The sequence below is a fragment of the Pavona decussata genome, unplaced genomic scaffold (assembly GCF_977016875.1).
Source record: "Pavona decussata unplaced genomic scaffold, jaPavDecu1.1 SCAFFOLD_114, whole genome shotgun sequence".
NCBI classification, from domain to species: Eukaryota; Metazoa; Cnidaria; class Anthozoa; order Scleractinia; family Agariciidae; genus Pavona; species Pavona decussata.
This window is the reverse complement of record NW_028145528.1, coordinates 2,097,727-2,125,159: the sequence shown is the minus strand read 5'-3', so window position 1 is coordinate 2,125,159 and position 27,433 is coordinate 2,097,727. Positions and strand designations below refer to the sequence as shown.

Below are 27,433 nucleotides of genomic sequence, written 5' to 3'. Positions count from 1 at the left end.
ACTGGTGTGCTTTTCCTTTTCTCTGTTGTGTTTGTTGTCTCTTTTTTCTGTGTTTTCCGGCCGCAATATTGTAATTTATTTCATGTAAGATGGCTTCCTTGTTCTTTAACTCTCAAGTTATTTTAGGGACCTAATAACCCTTTTGCTATTGCATTGTGCGTTTAATGTCATTTCAGCTGTAGTGCTCTGTAAGGGTAGAATAAAGTTGTAGTTGTTGTTGTTGTTGTCTTCAAAAAAAACGGCCCAAAAAAAAGTATCAACGGCAAAAAAAATTATTCATTTTCTCCATTCCGCTCTCCTCTAACAACACGGTTGACACAATCTGGCACGTCCGCTATATGATTAACAGATTAGGACCAACTGAAAAACAGCATAATCTAAACAACAAAAACTAGATAAAAAAATAAAAATAAATTAAAGAAAAAAGAAAAATAGATGCGCATTTCAGCTTAATTTAAAAAAGTGCACGTTTCTGCTAAGATTACCAGTAATTGAGCACAAAAAATTTCCGTTACACGCAAACAAAAAATAACACATGACATTTTCTTTACGAAGAAGGCGTTTGTCCCTATAAGCATCCACTTGAGGTTGAAAAAATGTCATTTCTATTTTCAGAGATAATTAAAAGTTTGTCAAAACTTTATCCTTATGACAAATGTTTTCTTGAAACTAATATAGCTAGTGACGCGCGTAGGTGGATGTTGGACATTTGAGAGCAGTACTGGCAGGTGGCAAATTCAATATTAAGGAAAGGAACGAACCAGTGAGAATATTTTGCAGTTCGATCGCCAATCATGAAAAGTTTTGAAAATTCTACGCGATTCGATGCCACAGTAATTACATGAAAATTACCCGATTCGTATTTCATCATGCTAAATGGTTTGGTCAGCATTAGGACGACTTTTCACGTCTGACAACACGTGACTAAACGGTGCCTTTCAAAACTTTAAGGTTTAGTGCTACAGATTCAATACCCAATACCGAAAAGTCTAATAAGTAGAGAAATTTATTAACGATAAATTGAACATACAGTGAACAAACAAAATTTGTTCAACAGCATCCTTTATTTAAACACGATAGCAGCTAAAGCAACAGCACATTCTAAGCTATATTCTCATACAGATGAAAACCTTCACTACTTTTTCTTCCCAAAATTTGCATATGACCTGAGATGTCAGGCAGTGCAAGCTAAACATATTTTCAACCAACATTCTTAGAGAGAGAATAGGCCAGCTGAAATGCAACGAAGTTGTTCATTTGTCTTGCTTGAATCTCAAAACATAGCTCACTTTTTTAACCTCTTTCTTTATGTCCCTTTTAAGTAAAGCGTAAGCTAAAGGGTTAATGGCGGAGTTTAAAACTAAAAGAGGTATTTTATATTTAGTGTCGTTACATTTTTTGGTAAAATTAAAAGATAACAAAAGGACAGAACAACTAATAAAATGGCCGTAACACACAAGAAACAAGCCTACAACAATCAACATTATTTTAAGTGTGGTCTTCTCGTGACTTTTGTACAAAACGTGGTGGTTAAAGCGTATCTGTTTTGCCAAGATGCGTGCAGATCTATCTTGCTTATAAACAATATGAACCATGGATCCAACCCAGAATATTAACATAAAACAAGGGAAAATTTCAAAGAGCGTCATAAAAATCCAGACATTCACAGTTTCAAGAGCTGAACCAGTTCTAATTGGTGAGGCTGACAAAATAACGGAGAGTACTGGTAGGATCCTCGAAACAACTGGTATTACCCAAGAAACCAAAAGTATTATGCCGACGCGACGACGATTCATAAAAGTTAAGTATTTAAAAGGCTTCACAACTGCAATATAGCGGTCCAGTACTAAACTGCACAGGTTCGTCACGGAAGCGAATCCGAACAACCATCTTATCACATCCGCCCATGACAAGCCATCCTGAGGCCAATTGCAGGTTTTTGTAACATCGCAAATGAACAGGGAAGGAACTACGCTCATCCCAACACAGAAATCTGCCACTGCAAGTGAAACGACAAATGCGTTGGTTTTGGTGCGGAGCTGTCGTTTGGTGCACACAAGGAAGATGATAAATCCATTTCCAGTTATCGTCAGAATGGAAAGGAGCCAGCAAACAATCCAGAACCAGGTTTTCATCGATTACACTAATTGTTCAGGTCAGTTATTGATCAGAACAACGTGGCGCAGTTTAGCTTCCCAAAAATAAATAGTTTAAAAACATGCGCGGATGTCGTCTTGGCCTACAATATTAAAATTCTTTTAACTTATGCACATCAATGACATATGATAACAAAGAATAATTGCGTGTCGCTAAGTTACATAATTTTAGGACAGTTTGTATGACAAAAAGGTTCATCTCTGATGGAAGTGAAGAAGCTGAAGCGATTGCGTCGATGTCCGATGAAAGGATACATGATCTACAAAGAATCCAAAAGTGAAAAACAGGTCTTCATTTAGTCAAGTTGTTCATTAATCTGATCGTAAGAGTAGGGGACTTTAGTTTTCGGTGTTGTAGTCTGGCCTTACTCATTACTCATTCTGTTCTGGGGGCACCTGTGTAAATTACCTGTCCAATTCTGTTAGGGTTTTAAACTGCACGGCTGCCATTTGCGCCATAAAGCAGTCTGTCAAAGTTTTCCCACAACGTGTTGTTTATTGACCCTGAAAAGCCCCTATCTGAGCTGATTGTCCAGAAGGTGGCAACAGAAATTACAGTTTTCATTAAATTTTCTTAAGATATTCTTCTGTTTTTTTTCAGCTTCTGAAGCTGAAACCTACATTGTCGTCGTGTTGTGTAAGTAAGTAAGTAAGTAAGTAAGTAAGTGAGTAAGTCCATTTTCCGTAAAGGTTCGGAATGCCGACGGTTCACCACGACAGGTTACGAGATTTGAGTCGGCTTTATTCGTACGGAAGATTCAAAATGGCTGCCAGGTTTCTCATGCTCACCAAGGGGGCGGTTTGTGGTTCTTGGAAGGAAAACACAGGTTTTCAATACTGTAAATCAAAAGAGCAACTTCTAAGGAACACTTGGCTGCTTAAAAGGTCAGTGAGTTCATTGCGAAAAAAAATTCCTGTTCGAGATTGTGTGAAGTCGAAAACATGTGCGATCGCAAAGTGGGTCCATTTTCCGTCAAGGTTCGGAATGCCGAAAGCTCACCACGACAGGTTACGAGATCTCAGTCGGCTTTATTCGTACGGAAGATCCTTGTATTCAATTCAAAATGGCTGCCGGATCTCTCACGCGTGGATTTTCAAGGTGGCAGTTTGTGGTTCTTGGAAGGAAAACACAGGTTTTCAATACTGTAAATCACAAGAACAACTTCGGCTTAACTAGGGAATACCCCGCCACTCCAAAAGTAATCCTGAAAAGAGTGGCTACGTGGCTACGCAGATACCACGTAGCTGCGTAGCCACGTAGCCACGTTGAAGTACATGACTGTATGACTATGCCTCGTTCTTTGTGTGAGCCACGTAGCTGCGTAGCCACCTATCCAATCGTTCCAGGGTCTCTTTTGGAGTGGCGGGGTATTCCCTAGTTACTCCCAGGTTTGAATGTGAATTTTACCGTGCTTTATGTTAAATTTATCGATTTGCCATATTTCAAATAGCTTTGGCGAAATTTTCGAAAACCGTTTTCAGTTTAATACAGTCGAGAAATTGTGCTTTACAATAGTGACTCGCAATTTGCTTGGATCGCTTCACGTAGCTTCACTCGAGGCGAAAATTGTACGAATTTCCTTTTTAGGCGTGAACACAGGTCTGTCTGAATAACTTTTTCAATTAAAAAAGCTTATTGTTTGTTTATCTGTGTGTCTTGATTCATGGAATTTCTTGTGACCATGCGATCTTATGTAAACAGCGATGTAAACCACGAGAGATCCCAACCATATCTATTTCTGTCCCCTGTGTATTAAAGTGTAAACAAACGATCAAATTACGCTGCACATTTTGGCACTGACTAGAACTGTTCATTAACCCCTCTGAATTTTATATAACATTGCTTTTATACTGCGACTAGACTTCAATACAAAAATTAGGCAGAAGCCACATGCAGTCATAGAGTGCCTTTTATCATTTATTGATCTTTGAAGAGATTCCCTTTCATTTTCTTACAATGACCTTTTTTAGGGTCACTCGAACACACACAATAACTTTTCATTATGGTAGCTGAAACCACATGCACTCCTTCGAGTGCCTATTTTTTAGTTTTTCCCATTGAATTTCAAATCAATAAGTACAAAGATTACAAGGGTCATTAGTAGACGTTCGTGAAACAAAAATCTTTAGGCTTGTGATCGATTACTTCAGACTCCAGTTACAGTTCATTACAAGAAAGTAAGATAACAGAATACAATGAAAGAGAATAGAGGGGCTTTCCTCTGGAATTAGATATGACATTGACATCTGAGTGAAATGAAACATAACATCACCTGTGATCCGACAAAACAAGTGTGACATTTGGCAATTATTAACGGCGCCGACGCATATTTAATCTCACCCAAGACCCAGTTTTTAAGTGCTCAAGTCTAGCTTCCTACAACAGAATCGGCTTAATCGGAGCAAGACAGCGTTTTAAATTGATTTTTCGTCTTCATTCTAGATTCATGCTGCCCGATGGCACACGGCGAAGAAAATCTCATGAGCCCATTCAGCCAGTTACAGTCCACGTGAGATGACAGACTGAGATGAAGGGATCAGGATTTTTGAGAATCCAAACAAAGGTTGTAGTTAGCAGAACTATCCGCTGAAGCCGGTTATTCCGGCAGTTGTTGATCATCGACCAGTCGCCTGGGTGCGAGATATACAAAGTAAAACCGCCGGATTCAGTTTTTCTTCTATTAAAAACACCTACAGACCGGAATGTGTTTTCATCTGAAGCCAATTTATCGCTTTAAAAAAAAATATTTCAAACTCAGAAAAGAAGACACGGCTTGTTGCCCTACTTTCTACGATTGCTTACACTTACTCTATTCCCAAACTCATTCTTACAGTGCTAAGCGCCTTACTGTGGCGACCCAACAAACTTTTTTTATAAGTTAGCTATTCAGGATACGCGAATTAGATTAACGGTCACGCCTTCTTGCAAAGTCAAACAGGCAAGTGACGCAACGACGAATTATTGAAAACATGTCGTTTTGTATTTTATGAACAAGGAGGAACACATCCTGATTGACTAACTTGTAAAAAAAATTTGTTCAGTGGCCACGGTAAGGCGCGTCGCACTGTAATTCATATCATGCAACTGGCAATTAGTTGTTGTGTACTACATCACGTTAATGTGTTTGGATTCCCAATGACAAATGATATATCGGGCCATTGTCACGATAGGGTCATTTACTACAACTACCAGAATCCGTCAGTTCCGGCGTTGTTTACTCTTGAAAATTAGGAATATTGTCATCTAAAACTCACTGGGATTACAAAATTAAAATGAAAAAAGGAAAATCAAGAGGATTATGGTAGGGCGGTAGTAAAATAAAAGTCATCGCGAAAATCACGACAAAAAATTTTATATATTGACATTATTTTACCTGTCCAAATTTTTTCCATAGCTCCAAATCTAGAAGTAAGTTCCTATAACTCAAAATGTTGAAATAAACGTTTGTATATCTCCAAATGCAGCAATAAATTCTGTAGTTCAGTCACGGCTTCTCCTAATCGCTTCTATACCTCCTCATCTAGCTATAATTTCAGTCAATATACACTTTCCTAATCGTTTCTTTAGCTCCAAAGCTACCAAATAGTTTAGTATTTTCCATTTCCTGATCGTTTCTTTAACTCAAAATACAGTTATAACTTCCATAGTTTTTCCTATCCAAATAACTCCATTACCTCCAACTATAGCGATTAAACTCCGTACTTTTTCGCCCGTTTAATTATATCTCTCCGGCAGTTAGTACGCGCGGTGTGATTGGTCAATTTTGCAGGCCGTATTTCACTGTACGGGACGCTTAAATAGAAAGTTTCCTTTCCCGCGCGCCCGATTAACCTCAGAGATATAATAAATATCTTACTAACCTCTTTTTCTCAGTCCGTGCTGTAAGTTACGGATCCTCGTTTTTTCCCGTTGATTTATGGCCCGCATGCTTCGTGCTTGGGCCATAAATCAACGGGAAAAAACTCGGTCCGTAACTTACATTAAAGACCTCGAACTCGGTTAGTAATCTACGTTATCAGCTTGATATTTGTCCATGGTTTCAAATCCCTTCCTTAATTTTGTCAGTAGTTGAAAGTTTTTCTTGACTTTTGTCAGTGGTTTTAGTTATGAGTAGTATGCACCTTTTTGTTATTTTCGTCCCTGCTTACAAGAAGGTTTTCTTACAAGTATCATCATTTTTTAACTCGGTTTCAAGTCGTCATTAAGATTTTTGGAGAGGTATGCCCGTAATTTATCTTTGGTTTTGTCGTTGGTTTTAGTCTTTCCCTAAAGATTTCTAAGCAGAGTGGATGTTCTTCTCGAGTTTGGGTCGTGTTTTCAAGTATTTTCTTAGGTTTGCTGAGTATTTTGGATCTTAATCCTGACTTCTGTTTGTGGCTTCAAGTCTTTCTCAAAAGGAGTTTTTCAGAATTAAGTGTTTGCACATTAGTCCATGGTTTCAAGCCTCTTAATCAGTTTTGTCAGTTTTTTGGACCCTTCACTTCATCTTGCTTGGACCTTTTCCTTTCCTGTCCTTGGTTTCAAATCATTTATTCAGTTTTTCCTACTGATTTGGACCTTTGTCTTGTTTCATATCCGTGGATCTAAGTCTGCTGCTTTTTTTTTTCAGTAGTTTTCGTACTAGCGTTGGTCCTTTTTTCTTCATTTCTGTCCGTGGTTTCAAGTCTTTTTCCAGATTTCCTCAGTAATTTGTACCACCTTCTTGAATAGTGTCTGTGGTTTCAGTTCTGAGTAGTTTCGACCTACATATTACTTTTGGTCCGTGGTTTCTGAAGTCTATTTTCCGGGTTTTCTGTGTCCAGTAGTCTGGATCACTGTGTTGTTGTTTTTGTCCGGTTGTTTTAAATGTGTTCTTTGATTTTTCTTCGTAGTTTGAATATTTTCCTTGATTTGTGTCCGAGGCTTCAAGTCTGTTTCATTGGTTTTCAGTCCTTTGGGTATAGTCCTTGTAATCTGGATCATTGTGTTGTTTTGTTTTTTGTTTTTGTTTTTTTTTTGTTTGTTTGTTTGTTTGCTTGTTTTTTTGTTTTTTGCCCGGTGGTTTTAAATCTGTTCTTTGATTTTTCTTCGTAGTTTGAACATTTTTCTTGATTTGTGTCCCTGGCTCCAAGTCTGTTACTTTGTTTTTCAGTCCTTAGGGGATTTTCCTTGATTTTTGTCTCTTTTTCAGTTCTCTTACTAGCTAAGTCTTTTTTCTTGATTTTTGACCATGGTTTCAAGTCTTTTCTAGGTTTTCACTGCAGTTTTGACCTTCGCCTTGAATTTGGTCCGGGGGTGTTTTCGTAGATTTCAGGAGTAGTGTGGACCTTTAAGGCTATTATTTTAGTGTGGTTTCAGTTCTTTTCGTAAGATTTCTAAGCCGTTTGGAGCTTTTTTGACTGTGGCTCTTGATTCCAAGTCTTTTTTATAAGGTTTTCTTAGTTGTATGCACCTTTTCCTTCATTTTCTTCACTGGTTCCAAGTCGTTTTGGAGGCAGCTCGGTCGAGTGGTTGAGTTTAAGTCCCCCCAAGACATCTATCTGGAGTTGTTACTCGGTAGCCTCGTATTCCTGGTAATGCTGGTGGCGTAACTCCCTCAAATCCTATTTGGGTTGTGAACTTCGGTGTTTAAGCGGTCACGCATGCGTCCCTTTGACGAGTTGGTCATTTCTGCATACTTTGTCTTTTTGGCTGTGATTCGAATTCGTGTTTCGAATGACGTTGTGTTCATTTTCATCAAGCTGAAATTTGCTTGTAAGTTTGCACACATTATCTTGCCACCCACACCAAGGTCTTTTCAGTGATGAAACAACAGAGAACCTGTTTTCGTGGCAGTGGACATCAAGAAGGCGTTCTTACCCAACGCGGTGGACTGGTTGCTAGTGCCCAATCTACCTATTGGTTGATATCAACACACCTTCAATTAAATTTTCTGAGTTGACATCCCGAGGGAGACAAGTTGAGAAAGGATAGGCTGGTATCAATAGAGGCCCTGTGTAATTTATGACTACTACAATATGTACAAAAAAGTAAGATTAAAAACAGCAACCAAGTCTTCTAATTAACGATAAAGACCACAAAACGTAATAAAATGTTGTTTAAGAACATTCTTAAAATTAGAGAGCGACATGGCTTTTTTGTTTTTGGTCATTTATTAAAAAGGACCGAACCTGGAGATCTTAAGGTGGCTTTCCTAAGCTTAATTTAGGGTTAGGTAAATGAATATCGTTTCTTTGTCTAGTGTTACGCGTTAAATGAACCCATTTGGTGAATTTACTTTTGCATCTGCATTTTTTAAGTTGTTAAAATCGCAGTTTTGATGCAGGTTTCAGACGATCAGTGGACAGCGAAAAAAAAAACGTAAACAGAAACTTTAAACTCAAATTATTTAGTTGTTGTTCTTGGCCGAGCAGGGGGTGTGCAGGGGTTGGGGGGGGCTGTAGACCCCCAAACAAAAATTTGTGGGGGCACAGTCCCCCCACGTTTTGGTGCCGAACATATCGCTAGCGCAGCATAAAGATTGGCAAAAGATTCAATCTCGTGATCTTTTCACAAATCGTAAAACCAGACGACTCAAGAACTACCTAAGAAGCACCATGAAGCAGGACCGCCTGAACAACTGCCTACTGATGTATCGTCACTAATCAAATCGATTACGGACACACTAGACCCTGTAAAGATTGCAAAGAGGTTTGCCTGTGCCAACGAACAACGCAAAGACGTTTAGGAAAATTTGAGTAGGGGTATGCGCATAGCTGAGTGAAAGATTAGCTCCCCCCCACCCCCTACGTTTCAAAACGCTCCGTCGCCTCTGTATGGGTTATTTCTAATCAACCAAAAATTTGTTTAAAATTCATTAGCATTTGTTTAGCTGGCAAATAATGACCACAAACATAAGCAAACCTTGAAAAAAGAACAATACTAAAACTCGAATTATGCGCAAAAGATAGGAAGTTATATATTCTGAATGAGATTTGAATATGGTGAAAAAAAAAGCCCTCTTGTTTCTTTTCTCTGCTGAAACCACAATATTGTCATGTAAAGTCTCTAGAAAATTTGAAAATTTAAACTGAGTTCTAATCCATATGCAGGTGTATACGGGAATTATTTGGCATGAGACCAAATTATACGACAATCATTGCAATAATAATCAGTCTGTTCAATAGTCACCGATTATAGTCCCTCACTGATACATAAATTAGATATTTGTAATGCAAAACAAGAAGAAAGCAGTAAAAGGGTGATAGCTCTTGCCGCGAGCTATAATATTTAACTATGCCGACCGCAATATGTGTTTTTGGATTTTAGGTTGGGTTTTTTTTATTTATTTATTTATTTATTTATTTATTTATTTATTTTTATTATTATTTATTTTTTTTTTTTTTTTTACTCTTTTGAACGTTACTGAAAACGGACTTTATTTCTTAATCTTAAAAAAAAAATAACAAAAGACAAAACCGAACTCCTCTATTCTGTCTTTATCTGACGCGGATTTTTTGTCGGACTTGCCTATTTCCCACATTTTCACCTGCCATTTATACGTTTGTGATCTGGCGTGTTTTTGTTTTGTTTTTTATTTACTCGCCACTTCTACCAGTACTGCTCCATTACAAACCTGTGCGCCACGTTAGCAGACCGCTGCATCTCAGTTGTGAAACCGCTAAAATACTTTGTCTTGATAACAAGAAAGAGAATCATCTTTCTTTCGGTCGCATCGTTACGCGGATCTACGTTTGCCGTTTGCCTTAAACTCGATTCTAAATCGACGCGTCTTCTAGTCATCCGGCGCGCATCTTACATCGCCAATCGCGCGTGTTGAATCCTCAAGTCCGTTTCAGATACATAAGTAAAACAATGGGCGTAAAAATAGCCATATCTGAAATCTTCGAAATACAGGAGACCTCAAATATGATGATAGCCCTCTTGGTAATATTAATTCTCCGTTCAGCAGTAGAACATAATATACTGGAAAGGTTTCCGCTCATGTAAATAGGACGTCTGTTGCAATCTCTCGAACACCGAATATTGCTCAGCTTGCTCAGCTATGAATCCGATTGCTAATGGATTTCTCGACAAACTTGATTTCAAAGAACAGTTGAAACAACTTGTCGGTAATAACATACACTAATACTGTCAGAAAAAAATTGCTTTGTCATGAATAATTACAAAAACTAAAGAAGCGTAGGCTCTCTAGAACTAGTCCAGAGGAGACCACCTTTAACTCTAGCTCTGTAGACTGGCCCTGAAGAAGACTAGTTTTATCAGCAGAAATAGTAGCCTTCATTAAATCTTCCCTGATCTCCACCTGTCAAAACTAGCCTCGCAGCTCTTAATTGTGTTTTTTCGTACCACAGGCTGGGTTTGTGGGACTTGCTTTGGTGAACTTGTGTTTCAGGAACTGTGAGCAAAAATAAGTCTATATGGAAAAAAATACTTAGGGTCTATTTCAGCCTGATGCTATTAAGATATTTCAATTTTCCTTCCATGCAGTTGAGAGAGTCATAATTTGGAACCCAATGCATCTGTCTTCGGATTACGTCTTCCTGTCACCTGTTTATACTAATAATCGAAATAAAAATAGAAACATGAAGACAGCGACTAAACATCCCATGATTATTTATTGTTTGGTTGCTTTTTCTTCGTGTAATAGTCATTCTGGACGACTTTACCAATACAGCTGAATATGTCTAATATTCGTTCGGTGTACGTTTTTCTTAATTCTACTTTCACTTGTTTTCGTGAAAGAAAACATTGCGGAAAGGCTACTTCTTTAAGCATTCCAAATAAGGTTTTATTTTTCAGTAAGCGTGAAAATTGTTTTATGATTCATCTAGTACCAGAGCGCCGTCCCAACGTTTCATTAAAAGCAGGATTATACCCAAAACGGGAGAGTATATTTTGAACACAGAGTGCAAGACAGCATTTGTCCTAAGCTTTATTCTACCACACGAAAACCTTTCGTTATGAATAATAATAATAAATAATAATAATAATAATAATAACAATATTAAATATTTATATTGCCCATTTTCTATAAAAATAATCAAATGCGCATTACAGACATTACAATAAAACCCAAAAGCAAAAGAAAATAATAAGAACCCATTAACATTACAATTACTATGGAACAAAAAGATGAAAACTACAATATTTACAATTGGCTATAAGATGGCTATAAGATGGCAATATTAACAATTGGCCATAAGATGGCTATAAGATGGCAATATCAACAATTGGCTATAGAATGGCAATATTTACAATTGGCTATAAGATGGCTATAACATGGCAATGTTTACAATGAAATACCTCCTAATTTCTCAGAGGGAAGTTCTTTCACGTCTTCCTGAAAACTTGGTTCTTTACCACGGACGTCACATGGCACAAGTTAAATATATGTGCTATTAAAGTTCCTAACTTGCTTTCTATTACAGTTCAGCTTTTATGTTTCCCGAGTAACGGAAGCTGAGTTTGCAGAAGGCGGAAGTCCATCAGAATAGAAAAAACGGGCCTGCTTCAAAGCCAGTTGGAGAAAATGATTAAATGTTCGTGTTCATTTGCCTTGCTTGAATCTCACAACATAGGCCACTTTCTTAACCTCTTTCTTTATGTCCCTTTTAAGTAAAGCGTAAGCTAAAGGGTTAATGGCGGAGTTTAAAACTAAAAGAGGTATTTTATATTCAGTGTCGTTACATTTTTTGGTAAAAGTAAATGATAACAAAAGGACGGAACAACTTATTAACAAGCAATAACACACAAGAAACAAGCCTACAACAATCAACATTATTTTAAGTGTGGTCTTCTCGTGACTTTTGTACAAAACGTGGTGGTTAAAGCGTATCTGTTTTGCCAAGATGCGTGCAGATCTATCTTGCTTATAAACAACATGTACCATGGATCCAACGCAGAAGATTAACATAAGACAAGGGAAAATTTCAACGAGCGTCAAATTAATCCAGATATGCACAGTTTTAATAAATGAGGCTGATAAGGTGACCGTCAGTGTCGGTAGAATCCTCAGAACAACTGGTATTACCCAAGAAACGAAAAGTATTAGGCTGACGCGACGACGATTCATAAAAGTTACGTATTTTAAGGGCTTTACAACTGCAATATAGCGATCCAGGACTAAACTGCAAAGGTTGGTCACGGAAGCGCATCCGAACATATTCCTAATCCAATCCGCCCAAGACTTCCAATCCTGAGGTTTCTCGCAGCTACCAGTAACATCGCAAAGGTACAATGAAGGGACAACGCTCATACCAACACAGAAATCTGCCACAGCAAGTGAAACGATAAACGCGTTGGTTTTGGTGCGGAGCCGACGTTTGGTGCACACAAGGAAGATGATAAATCCATTTCCAGTTATCGTCAGAATGGAAAGAAACCAACCAAGAATCCAGAACCAGGTTTTCATTTCGTATTCAAGAGTTTTTCATCCGGTTATTTTTCAGAACTGAATGGGCGTCGGTGGCGCAGTTAAGCTCCACCAAAACCCGCAAAATAATGCTTTTTAAAAAACATCTGGTTTCGTCTAATTAGCCCGCTGACATTAAATAACTTAGGGACATCTTGACGGAATAATTATGATAACACGCAGGACTGAGTAATCACGCGTTGTTAAGTTGCAACAAAAGGCAAAAGCCTCTGGCTATCTTTTTACAAGGTACAACACAGGGAAATACTTAGCAAAGCTATACCTTGAGTTGAGATTTATATGGATATTCATTTAGTATTAAGTTAGTTAAAAGTCATACCCGATGGCACACAGCGAAAAAAATCTTATGAACCCATTTAGCCAGTTGAGTCCATGTGAGATGAAGGGATCAGGAATTTTAAGAATCCAAACACGGGTTGTATTTAGCAAAACTATCCGCTGAAGCCGGTTCTTCCGGCAGTTGTTGATCATCGACCAGTCACCTGGGGGCGAGATATGCAAAGTAAAACCGCGGGATTCAGTTTTTCTTCTATTAAAAACACCTACAAACCGGAATGTGTTTTCATCTGAAGCCATTATCGCTTTAAAAAAATTATTTCAACCTCTGAAAAGAAGACACAGCTTGTTGCCCTACTTTCTACGATTCCTTACCTTTCAAACCGTTTACATTATTCCTTACTCTATTCCCAAACCCATTCTTAATTCATATCGTCAACTGGCAATTAGTTGTTGTATGCTACATCACATTAATGTACTTGGATTCCCAATGACAAATGGTATACCACTTTCGACATCAAGTGACATGCAATGTTAATATAACTACGTGCGTAGGTTATCACTGACAAGTACAAATTTCCATATGCAGATCGGGCCATTGTCACGATAGGGTAATTTGCTACAAGTACCAGAATCTTTCAGTTAGTTGTTTTCTCTTGAAAATTAGGAATATTGTTATCTAGAACTCACTGGGATTACAAAATTTAAACGAGAAAGAAAAAACAAGGAGGATTATGGTAGTTTTCGGTAGAAAAATAAAAATCATCGTGAGAATGACGAACAATGATAGTTATTGACATTATTGTACTTGTCCAAATTGTTTCCATAGCTCCAAATGTAGAAATATGTTTTTTATAACTCAGAATGTTGATATAAACGTTTTTATTTCTCCAAATGTAGCAATAAATTCTGTAGTTCAGTTCCTCTCCTAATCGTTTCTATACCTCCTCATCTAGCTATAATTTCAGTCGGTATCGCTCTCCTAATCGTTTCTTTAGCTCCAAAGCTACCAAATAGTTTAGTAGTTTCCATTTCCTGATCGTTTCTTTAACTCAAAATACAGTAATAACTTGCGTAGTTTTTTCTATCCTAATGACTCCATTACCTCAAACTATAGTAATATTAAATTCCGTACTTTTCTGCTTAGTTAGTACGCGCGCTGTGATTGGTCAATTTTGCGGGCCGTATCTCACTGTACGGCCCGCTAAAATTGAAAGCGTCCTTTCCCAAGCACTTGATTAACCTCAGAGATATAGTAAATATCTTAGTAACCTCTTTTCTCAGTCCGTACTGTAAGTTACGGATCCCCTCGCTTTTTCCCTGGAGTTGATTTATGGCCCTCACGCTTCGCGCTCAGACCATAAATCAACGAGAAAAATCTCGGTCCGTAACTTACTGTACGGACGTCGAATTCGGTTAGTAAGAGATGTATAGGTTCAGAACTTTTTCCTCTCCTGATCGTTTCTTTAACTCAAAATCTAGTGATCACTTCAGCCCTGGGGATACATTCGTTAGCTCAAAATATAGCTAATAGGTTTTGTCAGTAGATTTAACTTTTTTCTTAATTTTCATTCTTGGTTTCAAGTCTTTTCTTAGGGTTTTCAGTCGGGTTCCACGTTATCAGCTTGATATTTGTCCGTGGTTTCAAATCTCTACCTTGGTTTTGGTCAGTAGTTGAACGCTTTGATGTATAGCCTTACCTAAATCTGCGTTATTATGTAAAGGTTAAGTTTTCCGTTTTCCAGCATGTTTGTAATTTACTGTAATTTTTTTTTTTTGTCTTGTCCCGCCTCGACTAGCTTTGTGGCTATTTGCGGTACAAGCCCGTTATATAATCTGAATCTGTAAATAAATTGTTGTTGTTGTTGTTGTCGCTTTTCTTGACTTTTCTCAGTGGTTTTAAGTTATGAGTAGTATGGACCTTTTTGTTATTTTTGCCCCTGTTTACAAGTCTTAATTAAGGTTTTCTCACAAGTATGACCCTTTATCTTGATTTTTGGCCGCGGTTTCAAGTCGTTCTTAAGGTCTTTTGAGTGGTATACCCTCAATTTATCTTTGGTTTGTCATTGGTTTTAGTCTTTATCTAAAGATTTCTAAGCAGAGTGGATCTTCCTCTCGAGTTTGAGTCGTGTTTTCAAGTATCTTCTTAGCTTTCCTGAGTATTTTGGATCTTAATCCTGACTTCTGGACCCTTCACTTGAACTTGGTTGGACCTTTTCCTTTCCTGTCCGTGGTATCAAATAATTTCTTCAGTGTTCCTACTGATTTGGACCTTTGTCTTGTTTCATGTCCGTGGATCTAAGTCTGCTCCTTTGTTTTTTTGTACATATTTGAAGAAGGCAAGCCTTTGCAGCCTACAAAGTGCTCTTCAAGGAGTTTCCTGGTATATCCATGGTTGACCTCTTTCGGTTTCAGTCATGTTAACAAGAACTGTTCTGGTGGTGAAGATGTTTAAGACGTCTTCTGGTAGCGCCAAGTGAAATGCTGCTATTTCACACTGTATTTGTCAGTGACCCCAAATTCTGGCGTAACTAGATCCTTTTTAGGGTCTCGCCAAGACCGTTGTAGAAGGCACCAGGCATTGGACTTCTGTCGCCAAGGCCGAGTTTTTCGAAAGCCGATAAACGCTAATCCACGATTAAAAGTTAATCATCGTTGCTCATTAAAAATGGTTTTAGGGCTAATTTCAAGCTAAAGGTAAAGAAAAGTCTAAGTCAAAACTGAGGGCCTAAAATCTTTTGAAAGAATCTTTATTGATTAGCAATTAAAATCGAGCTAAAGTTTGGGTTAATCCAGGATTAGCTTAATCGGGCTTTGAACAATTGGGCCCAGATCCTTACACTTGCCGGTTTATTGTCAGATAGTGTCAACTTCGGAGACTTGCATTCAGTCATGTGCTTTGTGATCAATCGGCGACTCTGTGGAAAGGAAATACTCCGGAGACAGTCATTGAAGCCCATCAAAACACTCACAGCGCGTGTTTCAGTTATCGAGTCTAACAATTCTCGCGCTTTTATTAAACACTGCTCTTCCTATTTAAGTGCGGGACATACAGCTATTTCAATTAACGTTGTCGGATCAAAATAAAGCTAAAAGACAAGACCGCAATGTTTTGTGGGATTATTTTTTATGAATAATTTCATCAAAATCATCCCTGCACGTGCAGGTCATTGTACTGCTAATTACAACCTATTGTTTTCTCCAGGCATGACTGATTTTGGTGAATTTATTCATACAAATCCCACGTAAACTTTCGGTCTTGTCTTTTAGCTTCATGCTTTGAACCGACAACGTTAGTTGAAATGACTGTAAACAACATGACAATGAAGAGACTAACTTGGCCCCGAATCAATGACCCAATTGCAAGTCCAATGAGCTAACTACTACACCACCGCGTCTCCACAAAAACGACAGTATGTTTTGTTAAGTAGATACTGGTGTCCTTGTTCTTGTCTCTAGATCTGTTGTGTTTATTGCCTCTTTTTCCTGTGTTTTCCGGCCACAATATTGTAATTTATTTCGTGTAAATTGGCTTCCTTGTTCTTTAACTCTCAAGTTATTTTAGGAAGCCAATACCCTTTTGCTATTTCATTGTACGTTTTATGTCATTTCAGTAGTAGTGCTCTGTAGGGGTACAATAAAGTTGTTGTCTTCAACAAGAACGGCCCAAAAATACTATGAACGCAAAATAATATATATTCATTTTCTCTATTCCGCTCTCCTCTAACAAAACGGTAGACACAATCTGACACGTCTGCCATAAGATTATCAGATTAGGACCGACTGAAAAAACAGCCGGACGACACAGGAAACCTTTCAAATTTATTTTAAATTTTAAGCTTCCATTTTACCAAGCAAAAGAGATCGACATTTATTTTCTATGGTACTGATTTCATTGTACGTTTATGTCATTTCAGCGGTTGTGCTCTGTAGGGGTAGGATGAAGTTGTTGTTGTTGTTGTTGTCTTCAACAAGAGCGGCCCAAAAAAGTATATTCGTTTTCTCTATTCCGTTCTCCTCTAACAAAACGGTTGACACAATCTGACTCGTCTGCCGTATGATTAGCAGATTAGGACCAACTGAAAAACCGGCCGGACGGCAAAGGAAACCTTTCAAATTTATTTTAAATTTTAAGCGTCCATTTTACCAAGTAAAAGAGATCGACATTTATTTTCTTTGGTACTGATTTAAAATTAATCAGTCAGTTCAATTCTTAAAGGAAGAAGGCGTTTATTACTATTAACTTTTATTTTCCATACATACATCAATCCACAGCACTCTAAGCATAATCTAAACAGAAGAGAAACTAGGTAATATATAGGTACACGTTTCAGCTTAGTTTAAGAAGGTGCACATTTCTGCTACGATTACCAGTAATTGAGCACAAAAAAATTTCCGTTCCAAGCCAGACAAAAAACAACACAAACACGATGATCAGATCATCCACTTGAGGTTGACAAAATGTCATTTCTATTTTCATGGATAAAGCTTGTCAAAACTTTATACTTATGACAAATGATTTCTTGAAACTAACGTAGCTAGTAACGCGCATAAGTGCAAAGGCAGTTGGGCCCGACAACATTCCAAACAAGATATTATAGGACTTTGCACCAAAGTTGGCTCTTTTTATCCAGGATATTTATAACCAGTCATTGAAGGAGGGGTACATTCCATCTCTCCTTAAGTCGTCCATTGTTACTCCTATTCCCAAGGTGACCCCTCCTAGGACCATCGAAAGTGACCTTAGGCCGATATCCGTCACCTGCATGCTAGCTAAGGTCATGGAAGGTTTTGTTCGCAGCAGACTAGTATCATATTTGGATGGTAAAATAGACCCGCGCCAATATGCCCGCAAGGGGCATTCAACCACAGATGCCCTCCTATATATGTTGCAGGCCATCTACGAAGCAGTTGACAGCGGTGACGCGGTTGTCCGGATCTTCTTTGCCGACTTTGCTAAAGGCTTTGACCTAATTGACCACGTCATCCTAATGGAGGAGCTCCGTAAATTGGATGTTCATCCCACGGTCCTAACCTTGCCATATTTGCCATACAGACATCAATCCACAGCACTCTAAGCGTTCTCTAAACAAAAGAAAAACTAGGTAAAAAAATAATAATAAATTAAAGAAAAACGAAAAATAGATGCACATTTCAGCTTGGTTTAAAAAGGTGCACATTTCTGCTAAGATTACCACTAACTGAGCACAAAAAATTTCCGTTACACGCAAAACAAAGAACAACACATGACATTTTCTTTACGAAGAAAGCGTTTATCCCAATAAGCATCCACTTGAGGTTGACAAAATGTCATTTCTATTTTCATGGATAAAGCTTGTCAAAACTTTATCCTCATGACAAATGATTTCTTGAAACTAACGTAGCTAGTAACGCGCGTAAGTGGATATTGGACATTTGAGAGCAGTACTGGCAGGTGGCAAATTCAATATTAAGGAAAGGAACGAACCAGTGAGAATATTTTGCAGTTCGATCGCCAATCATTAAAAGTTTTGAAAATTCTACGCGATTCGATGCCACAGTAATTACATGAAAATTACCCGATTCGTATTTCATCATGCTAAGTGGTTTGGTCAGCATTAGGACGACGTTTCACGTCCAACAACACATGACTAAACGGTGTCTTGCAAAGCTTTAAGGATTAGTGCCACAGACTGAATATCCAATAGCCAAAAGTCTAACAAGGAGAGAAACTTATTAACGATCTATTGAACATACAGTGAGCAAACAAAATTTGTTCAACAACGTCCTTTATTTAAACACGATAGTAGTTAAAGCAACAGTATGTTCTTTACATGAAAACCTTTGTCATGATGAATCTGACAACCTGTTTATTTCAAAGAGAACATGAACTTCTTCACTACCATTTCTTCCCAAAATTTGTACATTACCTGAGATGTCAGGCAGTGCAACCTAAACATATTTTCAACCGACATTCGTAGAGAGAAAAAAGGCCAGCTGAAAGCCAACGAAGTTATTCACTTTTCTTGCTTCAAACGCACAACATAGATCACTTTTTTAACCTCTTTCTTTATGTCCCTTTAAGTAAAGCGTAAGCTAAAGGGTTAACGGCGGAGTTTAAAACTAAAAGAGGTATTTTATATTCAGTATCGTTACATTTTTTGGTAAAATTAAATGATAACAAAAGGACGGAACAACTAATAAAAATACCGTAACACACTAGAAACAAGCCCACAACAATCAACATTATTTTAAGTGTGGTCTTCTCGTGACTTTTGTACAAAACGTGGTGGTTAAAGCGTATTTGTTTTGCCAAGATGCGTGCAGATCTATCTTGCTTATAAACAATATGAACCATGGATCCAACCCAGAAAATTAACATAAAACAAGGGCAGATTTCAAAGAGCGTCATAAAAATCCAGACATTCACAGTTTCAAGAACTGAACCAGTTCTAACAAGTGAGGCTGACAAAATAACCGAGAGTACTGGTAGAATCCTCGAAAAAACTGGCATTACCCAAGAAACGAAAAGTATTAGGCTGACGCAACGACGATTCATAAAAGTTAAGTATTTAAAAGGCTTCACAACTGCAATATAGCGATCCAGTACTAAACTGCACAGGTTCGTCACGGAAGCGAATCCGAACAACCATCTTATCAAATCCGCCCATGACAAGCCGTCCTGAGGCCATTTGCAGGTTTCTGTAACATTGCAAATGAACAGGGAAGGAACTACGCTCATCCCAACACAGAAATCTGCCACAGCAAGTGAAACGACAAACGCGTTGGTTTTGGTGCGGAGCTGTCGTTTTGCGCGTACAAGGAAGATGATAAATCCATTTCCAGTTATCGTCAGAATGGAAAGGAAACATGTGCGGATGTCGTCTTGGCCTACAAAATTAAAATTCTTTTAACTTATGCACATCAATAACATATGATGACAAAGAATAATTGCGTGTCGCTAAGTTACATAAATTTAGGACAGTTTCTATAACAAATAGATCATATCTGAATATGATCAACTGAAGAAACTGAAGCGATCGCGTCCATGTCTAATGAAGGGCTACATGATCAACAAAGAATCCAAAAGTGAAAAACAGGTCTTCATTTAGTCAAGTTGTTCATTTATCTGATCGTAAGAGTAGGGGACGTTCGTTAGGTCCCGGTGTTGTGGTCTGGCCTTACTCATTACTCATTCTGTTCTGGGGGCACCTGTGTAAATTACCTGCCCGATTCTGTTAGGATTTTAAACTGCACGGCTGCCATTGTCGCCATAAAGCAGTCTTTCAAAGTCCCCCACAAAGTGTTGTTCATTGACCCTGAAAAGCGCCTAGGGGAGTGGTCAATTACATATATTATATATATCTGAGCTGATTGTCCAGAAGGTGGCTACAAAAATTACAGTTTTCGTTAAATTTTTGTAAGATATTCTTTTTTTTTTTTTTTTAGTTTTTCCCATTGAATTTCACATCAATAAGTACATAGATTACAAGGGTCATTAGTAGACGTTCGTGAAGCAAAAATCTTTAGGCTAGTGAACGATTACTTCAGACTTCAGTTACAGTTCATTACAAGAAAGTAAGGTCAGAGAATACTATGCAAGAGAAAAGAGGGGCTTTTCTTTAAAATTAGACATGACATGGACATCTGAGTGAAATGAAACATAACATGACCTGTGATCCGACAAAACAAGTGTGACATTTGACAATTATTAACGGCGCCAACGCATCTTAAATCTTACCCAAAACCCGGTCTTTGAGCGCTCAAGTCTAGCTTTCCCAGCTTTCTACAACAGAATTGTCTTAATTGGAGCAAGACAGCGTTTTAGATTGATTTTATCGTCTTCATTCTAGATTCATGCCGCCCGATGGCACACAGCGAAGAAAAATCTTATGAACCCATTCAGCCAGTTACAGTCCATGTGAGATGAAAGGATCAGGAATTTTAAGAATCCAAACACGGGCTGTATTTAGCAGAACTATCAGCAGAAGCCGTTTATTTCGGCAGTTGTTGATGATCGACCAGTCGCCTGGGGGCGTGATATGCAAAGTAAAACCGCCGGATTCAGTTTTTCTTCTATTAAAAACACCTACAGACCGGAATGTGTTTTCATCTGAAGCCATTATCGTTTTAAAAGAAAATTATTTCAACCTCTGAAAAAAAGACAGCTTGTTGCCGCTACTTTCTACGATTACTTACCTTACAAACCGTTTAGACTTATCCTTACTCTATTCCCAAACTCATTCTTACAGTGCGAAGCGCCTTACCGTGGCCACCCAACAAACTTTTTTTTATAAGTTAGCCAATCAGGATATGCCTCCTTGCAAAGTCCAACAGGCAAGTGACGCAACGACGAATTATTGAAAACATGTGAATTCGAGATATGTAATCCGGCGCTTCTTAAGCCTCAAAGTCTTTTCGTTTGGAAAATACTATGTACCCACCAAGTCTCGTTGTCGTAATAATTTCAGTAGGTTTCCCCCATTCTTATCGTTTCTATAGCTCAAAATCTCGCACTAAGTTAACTACTTTTCTTTCTCCAAATCGTTTTTCTTTAGCTCAAAATCTAGCAATAATTTCACTACTTTCCCAGCAATAGGTTCAGAACTTTTTCTTCTCCTGATTGTTTCTTTAGCTCAAAATCTAATGATCACTTCAGCCCTGGGGATATATTCGTTAGCTCAAATATAGCTAATAGGTTTTGTCAGTAGATTTAACCTTTTTCTTGATTTTGGTTCTTGGTTTCAAGTCTTTTCTTTTCCGTAGGTTCCACGTTATCAGCTTGATATTTGTCCGTGGTTTCAAATCCCTACCTTGGTTTTGTCAGTTGTTGAACGTTTTTCTTGACTTTTGTCACTGGTTTTAAGTTATGAGTAGTATGAACCCTTTTGTTATTTTCGTCCCTGCTTAAAAATCTTAATTAAGGTTTTCTTACAAGTATGGGCCTTTATCTTGATTTTTGAACTCGGTTTCAAGTCGTTATTAAGGTTTTTTGAGTGGTGTGCCCTTCATTTATCTTTGGTTTTGCCTTTTCAAGTTACTTCACATGGAACGACGAAAGTTCTCACGCTCAGTAAGGAACTAAGGATAAGTCCACGTGCCTTTCCACGACAACAGTCTTTTATTCTTGACAACATTATTAGTTATTCAAATTTATGACCTGGAATACGATTCTCGTTGCGAGCGACACACAGTTTTTGCTTTAAAATGTTTTAGAAGACATATGTTGCTCGAAATTTGCTCGAAATGTGAAATATTGCTCAAATGTTGCCCAAGGCGCGAAAAAGTGCTTGAGGGGGCTCAAAATGTAAAATAGTGCTACAAACTCAAAAAAGTGCTCAAAAGGTGCACAGCGCAATCGGGAAAGGTCTATTTCTGAGTTGTATGCACCTTTTTTTCTTCATTTTCTTTACTGGTTCCAAGTCGTTTTGGACTCAACGTGGTCGAGTGGTTGGGTTCAAGTCCCCCCAAGACATCTATCTGGAGTTGTTCCTCGGTAGCCCCGTCTTCTTGGTAATGCTGGCGAGTTACTCCCTCAAATCCTTGTTGGGTTGTGAACTTCGGTGTTTAAGCGGTCACGCATGCGTTCCTTTGACGAGTTGGTCATTTCTGCATACTTTGTCTTTTTGGCTGTGATTCGAATTCGTGTTTCGAATGACGCTGTGTTCATTTTCATCAAGCTGAAATTTGCTTGTAAGTTAGCACACATTATCTGCCACCCACACCAAGGTCTTTTCAGTGTTGTTTCCGTTGTTTTGGGCTCCAAAGGGTCTTCGAAATGACTGCAAATTTTCGTTGCGGTGGCGAAGATGTTTAAGACGTCTTCTGGAAGCGCCAAGTGAAATGCTGCTATTTTCACACAAATTCATTCCTTTTTAGGGTCTCGCCAAGACCATTGCATGTAGAAGGCACCAGGCATTGAACTTCTGTCGCCAGATCCTTAAACTTGCCGGTTTGTCGTCAGTAGTGATACTTCGGAGGCTTGCTTTCGGTCATGTGTTTTGTGATTGATCGGCGACTCTGTAGAAAGGAAACACTCCGGGGACAGTTATTAAAGCTGTTCAAAACACTCACAGCACGCATTTCAGATATCGAGTCAAAAAATTCTCGCGCTTTTATAAAACACTGCTGTTTGTATTTTAATGCGGGACATAAACAACATGTCAATGAAGAGACTAACTTAGCCCCGAATTAATGACCCAATTGCAAATCCAATAAGCTAACTTCTACACCACCGCATCTCCAAAAAAACTACAGTATGTTTTGTTACGTAGATACTGGTGTGCTTGTTCTTATCTTTTGTTGTGTTTGTTGTCTCTTTTTTCTGTATTTTCCGGCCACAATATTGTAATTTATTTCATTTAAATTGGCTTCCTTTGTTGTTTAACTCTCAAGTTATTTTAGGAAGCCAATACCCTTTTGCTATTTCATTGTACGTTTTATGTCATTTCAGCGGTAGTGCTCTGTAGGGGTACAATAAAGTTGTTGTCTTCAACAAGAATGGCCCAAAAAAAAAAGTATGAACGCAAAATAATGTATATATATATATTCATTTTCTCTATTCCGCTCTCCTCTAACAAAACGGTTGACACAATCTGACACGTCTGCCATAAGATTAACAGATTAGGACCAACTGAAAAAACAGCCGGACGGCACAGGAAACCTTTCAAATTTAGTTTAAATTTTAAGCTTCCATTTTACCAAGCAAAAGAGATCGACATTTATTTTCTATGGTACTGATTTCATTGTACGTTTATGTCATTTCAGCGGTAGTGCTCTGTAGGGGTGGAATAAAGTTGTTGTCTTTGTTGTTGTCTTCTACAAGAACGGCCCAAAAAAGTATATTCGTTTTCTCTATTCCGTTCTCCTCTAACAAAACGGTTGACACAATCTGACACGTCTGCCGTATGATTAACAGATTAGGACCAACTGAAAAGACAGCCGGACGGCAAAAGAAACCTTTTAAATTTATTTTAAATTTGAAGCATCCATTTTACCAAGCAAAAAAGATCGACATTTATTTTCTTTGGTAGTGATTTAAAATTAATCAGTCAGTTTTTAAAGGAAGAAGGCGTTTATTACTATTAACTTTTATTAAAAACTGAATCATTGTATAATGCAATTCGAGGGATTTGATTGGCTTAGCGGCCATGGTATATGAGCAATTATACCATGGCCGAGAAATGGCGACCATTAAATCGTCTTCTGGTTGTTCTTGCACAGCGAAATCAGTAAGATCTAGCAATATTTCTTGATTGTTTTTAATAAAACAATTATTCCACTTGCGCTTGTTGGATATGAGATGATTATAGCCAACTCGGCGCTACGCGCCTCGTTGGCTATCTATCATCTCATATCCAACAAGCGCAAGTGGAATAATTGTTAATTACACGCAAGACAAAAAACAACACATAACATTTTTTTTACGAAGAAAGCGTTTATCCCGATGAGCATCCACTTGAGGTTGACAAAATGTCATTTCTATTTTCAGAGATAATTAAAAGCTTGTCAAAACGTTATCCTTATGACAAATGTTTTCTTGAAACTAATATAGCTAGTAACGTGCGTAAGTCGATATTTGACATTTGAGAACAGTACTGGCAGGTGGCAAATTCAATATTAAGGAAAGGAACGAACCAGTGAGAATATTTCGCAGTTCGATCGCCAATCATAAAAAGTTTTGAAAATTCTACGCGATTCCATGCCACAGTAATTACATGAAAATTACCCGATTCGTATTTCATCATGCTAAATGGTTTGGTCAGCATTAGAACGACTTTTCACGTCTGACAACACATAACTAACCGGTGTCTTTCAAAGCTTTAGGAATTAGTGCTACAGATTGAATATCCAATAGACAAAAGACTAACAAGGAGAGAAACGTATTAACGATATATTGAACATACAGTAAACAAACAAAATTTGGTTAACAACATCCTTTATTTAAACACGATAGTAGCTGAAGCAGCAATAAGCCATATTCTCATCAAGAAAACCTTTGTCATGATTAATCTGAATACCTGTTCGCGTGAAGAGCATGAACTTCTTCACTACCATTTCGTCCCAAAATTTGCACATTACCTGAGATGTCAGGCAGTGCAAGCTTAACATATTTTCAACCAACATCATGGCTTAGAGAAAGAATAGGCCAGCTGAAATGCAACGAAGTTGTTCACTTTTCTTGCTTGAATCGCACAACATACGTCACTCTCTTAACCTCTTTCTTTATGTCCCTTTTAAGTAAAGCGTATGCTAAAGGGTTAATGGCGGAGTTTAAAACTAAAAGAGGTATTTTATATTCAGTGTCGTTACATTTTTTAGTAAAATTAGATGATAACAAAAGGACGGAACAACTAATAAAAATGCCGTAACACACAAGAAACAAGCCCACAACAATCAACATTATTTTAAGTGTGGTCTTCTCGTGACTTTTGTACAAAACGTGGTGGTTAAAGCGTATCTGTTTTGCCAAGATGCGTACAGATCTATCTCGTTTATAAACAATATGGACCATGGATCCAACCCAGAAAATTAACATAAAACAGGGAAAAATTTCAAAGAGCGTCATAAAAATCCAGACATTCGCAGTTTCAAGAATTGAACCAGTTCTAATAGGTGAGGCTGACAAAATAACGGAGAGTACTGGTAGGATCCTTGAAACGACTGGCATTACCCAAGAAACCAAAAGTATTAGGCTGACGCGACGACGATTCATAAAAGTTAAGTATTTAAAAGGCTTCACAACTGCAATATAGCGATCCAGTACTAAACTGCACAGGTTCGTCACGGAAGCGAATCCGAACAACCATCTTATCAAATCTGCCCATGACAAGCCATCCTGAGGCCAGTTGCAGGTTTCTGTAACATGGCAAATGAACAGGGAAGGAACTACGCTCATCCCAACACAGAAATCTGCCACAGCAAGTGAAACGACAAACGCGTTGGTTTTGGTGCGGAGCTGTCGTTTTGCGCATACAAGGAAGATGATAAATCCATTTCCAGTTATCGTCAGAATGGAAACGAGCCAGCAAACAATCCAGAACCAGGTTTTCATCGATTACACTAATTGTTCAGATCTGAAAAACGTGGCGCAGTTTAGCTTCCCAAAAATAAATAATTTAAAAACATGTGCGGATGTCGTCTTGGCCTACAAAATTAAAATTCTTTTAACTTATGCACATCAATAACATATGATGACAAAGAATAATTGCGTTTCACTAAGTTATATAATTTTACGACAGTTTCTATGACAAATAGATCATATCTGAATATGATCAACTGAAGAAACTGAAGCGATCGCCTCCATGTCTAATGACGGGCTACATGATCAACAAAGAATCCAAAAGTGAAAAACAGGTCTTCGTTTACACTGTTTTTTTTATAAGAACCTTTTTAATAAAAACGTCGAGACTGAGATTAACCAAAATTTTAATTAAGAACGTATTAAGAATATTCCTCAGGCTGAGAGTCGATTAAGAACTTTTATATTTTGCTAAACTTTATATAAAATCAAGATAACAAATGTAAATTAACCAAAATACTTAAGGGCATGTTTTGTATAACATTAACAATGGTGACACACATCTCGGTTTGTCATAATCAGCAGTTCTTGATACCATATCTCAGCATACAATGCACTTTGATAGGTTTAATTTCCTGGTCACGTCGGCATTGATTTACTGAAATACATGTAATAATAATAATAATAATAATAATAATAATAATAATAATAATTTACCAATTTATATAGCGCGTATTTACACGTGTGGATCAATAGCGCTTTACAATCATATGTTTAAAAGAAAACGAAAATACGTTACCGTAAGAATAAAATAAACTAAGTTACAAACTATAAAAATACTTCTTAAAAAGATAGGTTTTAAGTTGAGATTTAAAACTGTCAAGTGATGTTGCTTGACGAAGCTCCAAAGGTAGCTCATTCCAGAGTTTCGGAGCTGCTGCTGAGAATGATCTTGCTCCCACCTCGCGAGGTGGTCTCGGCACCCCTAAAATTTTGGGCACCGGTGCCGTATTATATTGGGGCACACTATGTTTACACGTTTAAAATAAGGAGTGCCGTCCCAAAAAAGTTGGCGGCACGGTACCGAAATTTTGGGGTGCAGTGCCGATCTTTTTGCTCGTGTAAATGGGGTTTTAAGAACACCTTAAGAACGTCTCCAGCCTCAACTCGCAAAAAACTATAAGAACGTTCAGCCTCAGCTCCAAATTAGACGTTCTTATAAAAAAACAGTGTAGTCAAGTTGTTCATTAATCTGATCGTAAGAGTCGGAGACGTTAGTTCCCGGTGTTGTGGTCTGGCCTTACTCATTACTCATTCTGTTCTGGGGGCACCTATGTAAATTACCTGTCCGATTCTGTTAGGTTTTTGAACTGAACGGCTGCCATTTGCGCCATAAAGCAGTCTGTCAAAGTCCCCCACAACGTGTTGTTCACTGACCCTGAAAAGCCCCTAGGGGAGTGGTCAATTACATGTATTATATATATATGAGCTGATTGTGCAGAAGGTGGCAACAAAAATTAGTTTTCGTTAAATTTGCTTAAGATATTCATTTTTTTTTTTTTTTTTTAGTTTTTCCCATTGAATTT

At 37.9% G+C, this 27,433-nt stretch overlaps 2 protein-coding genes across 3 annotated transcripts in view; one reads left to right on the top strand and one right to left on the bottom strand.

Annotated features, from left to right (window-relative positions):
* The first annotated feature begins 1,057 nt into the window (after positions 1-1,057).
* The window catches only part of LOC146470137 (uncharacterized), an 81,535-nt gene continuing 55,159 nt past the window's right edge, over positions 1,058-27,433 (top strand). The window contains exons 1-3 of one of the 2 annotated variants that reach the window (XM_085122344.1): positions 1,058-2,155; positions 2,758-2,793; positions 4,600-4,953. In XM_085122344.1, coding sequence (XP_084978470.1) covers positions 1,954-2,155; positions 2,758-2,793; positions 4,600-4,670 — 309 coding nt within the window. In that variant the 5' untranslated portion in view covers positions 1,058-1,953 and the 3' untranslated portion in view covers positions 4,671-4,953. Of the gene's footprint in view, positions 2,156-2,757; positions 2,798-4,599; positions 4,954-27,433 lie in introns of those variants that run through there. The other variant, XM_085122345.1, reaches the window with a different exon arrangement.
* LOC146470141 (octopamine receptor beta-2R-like) lies at positions 11,256-12,890 on the bottom strand. The gene has a single exon (XM_085122042.1). It carries the CDS (start codon positions 12,548-12,550, stop codon positions 11,687-11,689), a length of 864 nt encoding a protein of 287 aa, XP_084978168.1. The 5' UTR covers positions 12,551-12,890; the 3' UTR covers positions 11,256-11,686.

What these genes read in the sequence shown, in the direction of transcription:
- LOC146470141 (XM_085122042.1), bottom strand. Translation starts at nt 12,550, where the DNA reads ATGAAAACCTGGTTCTGGATTCTTGGTTGGTTTCTTTCCATTCTGACG.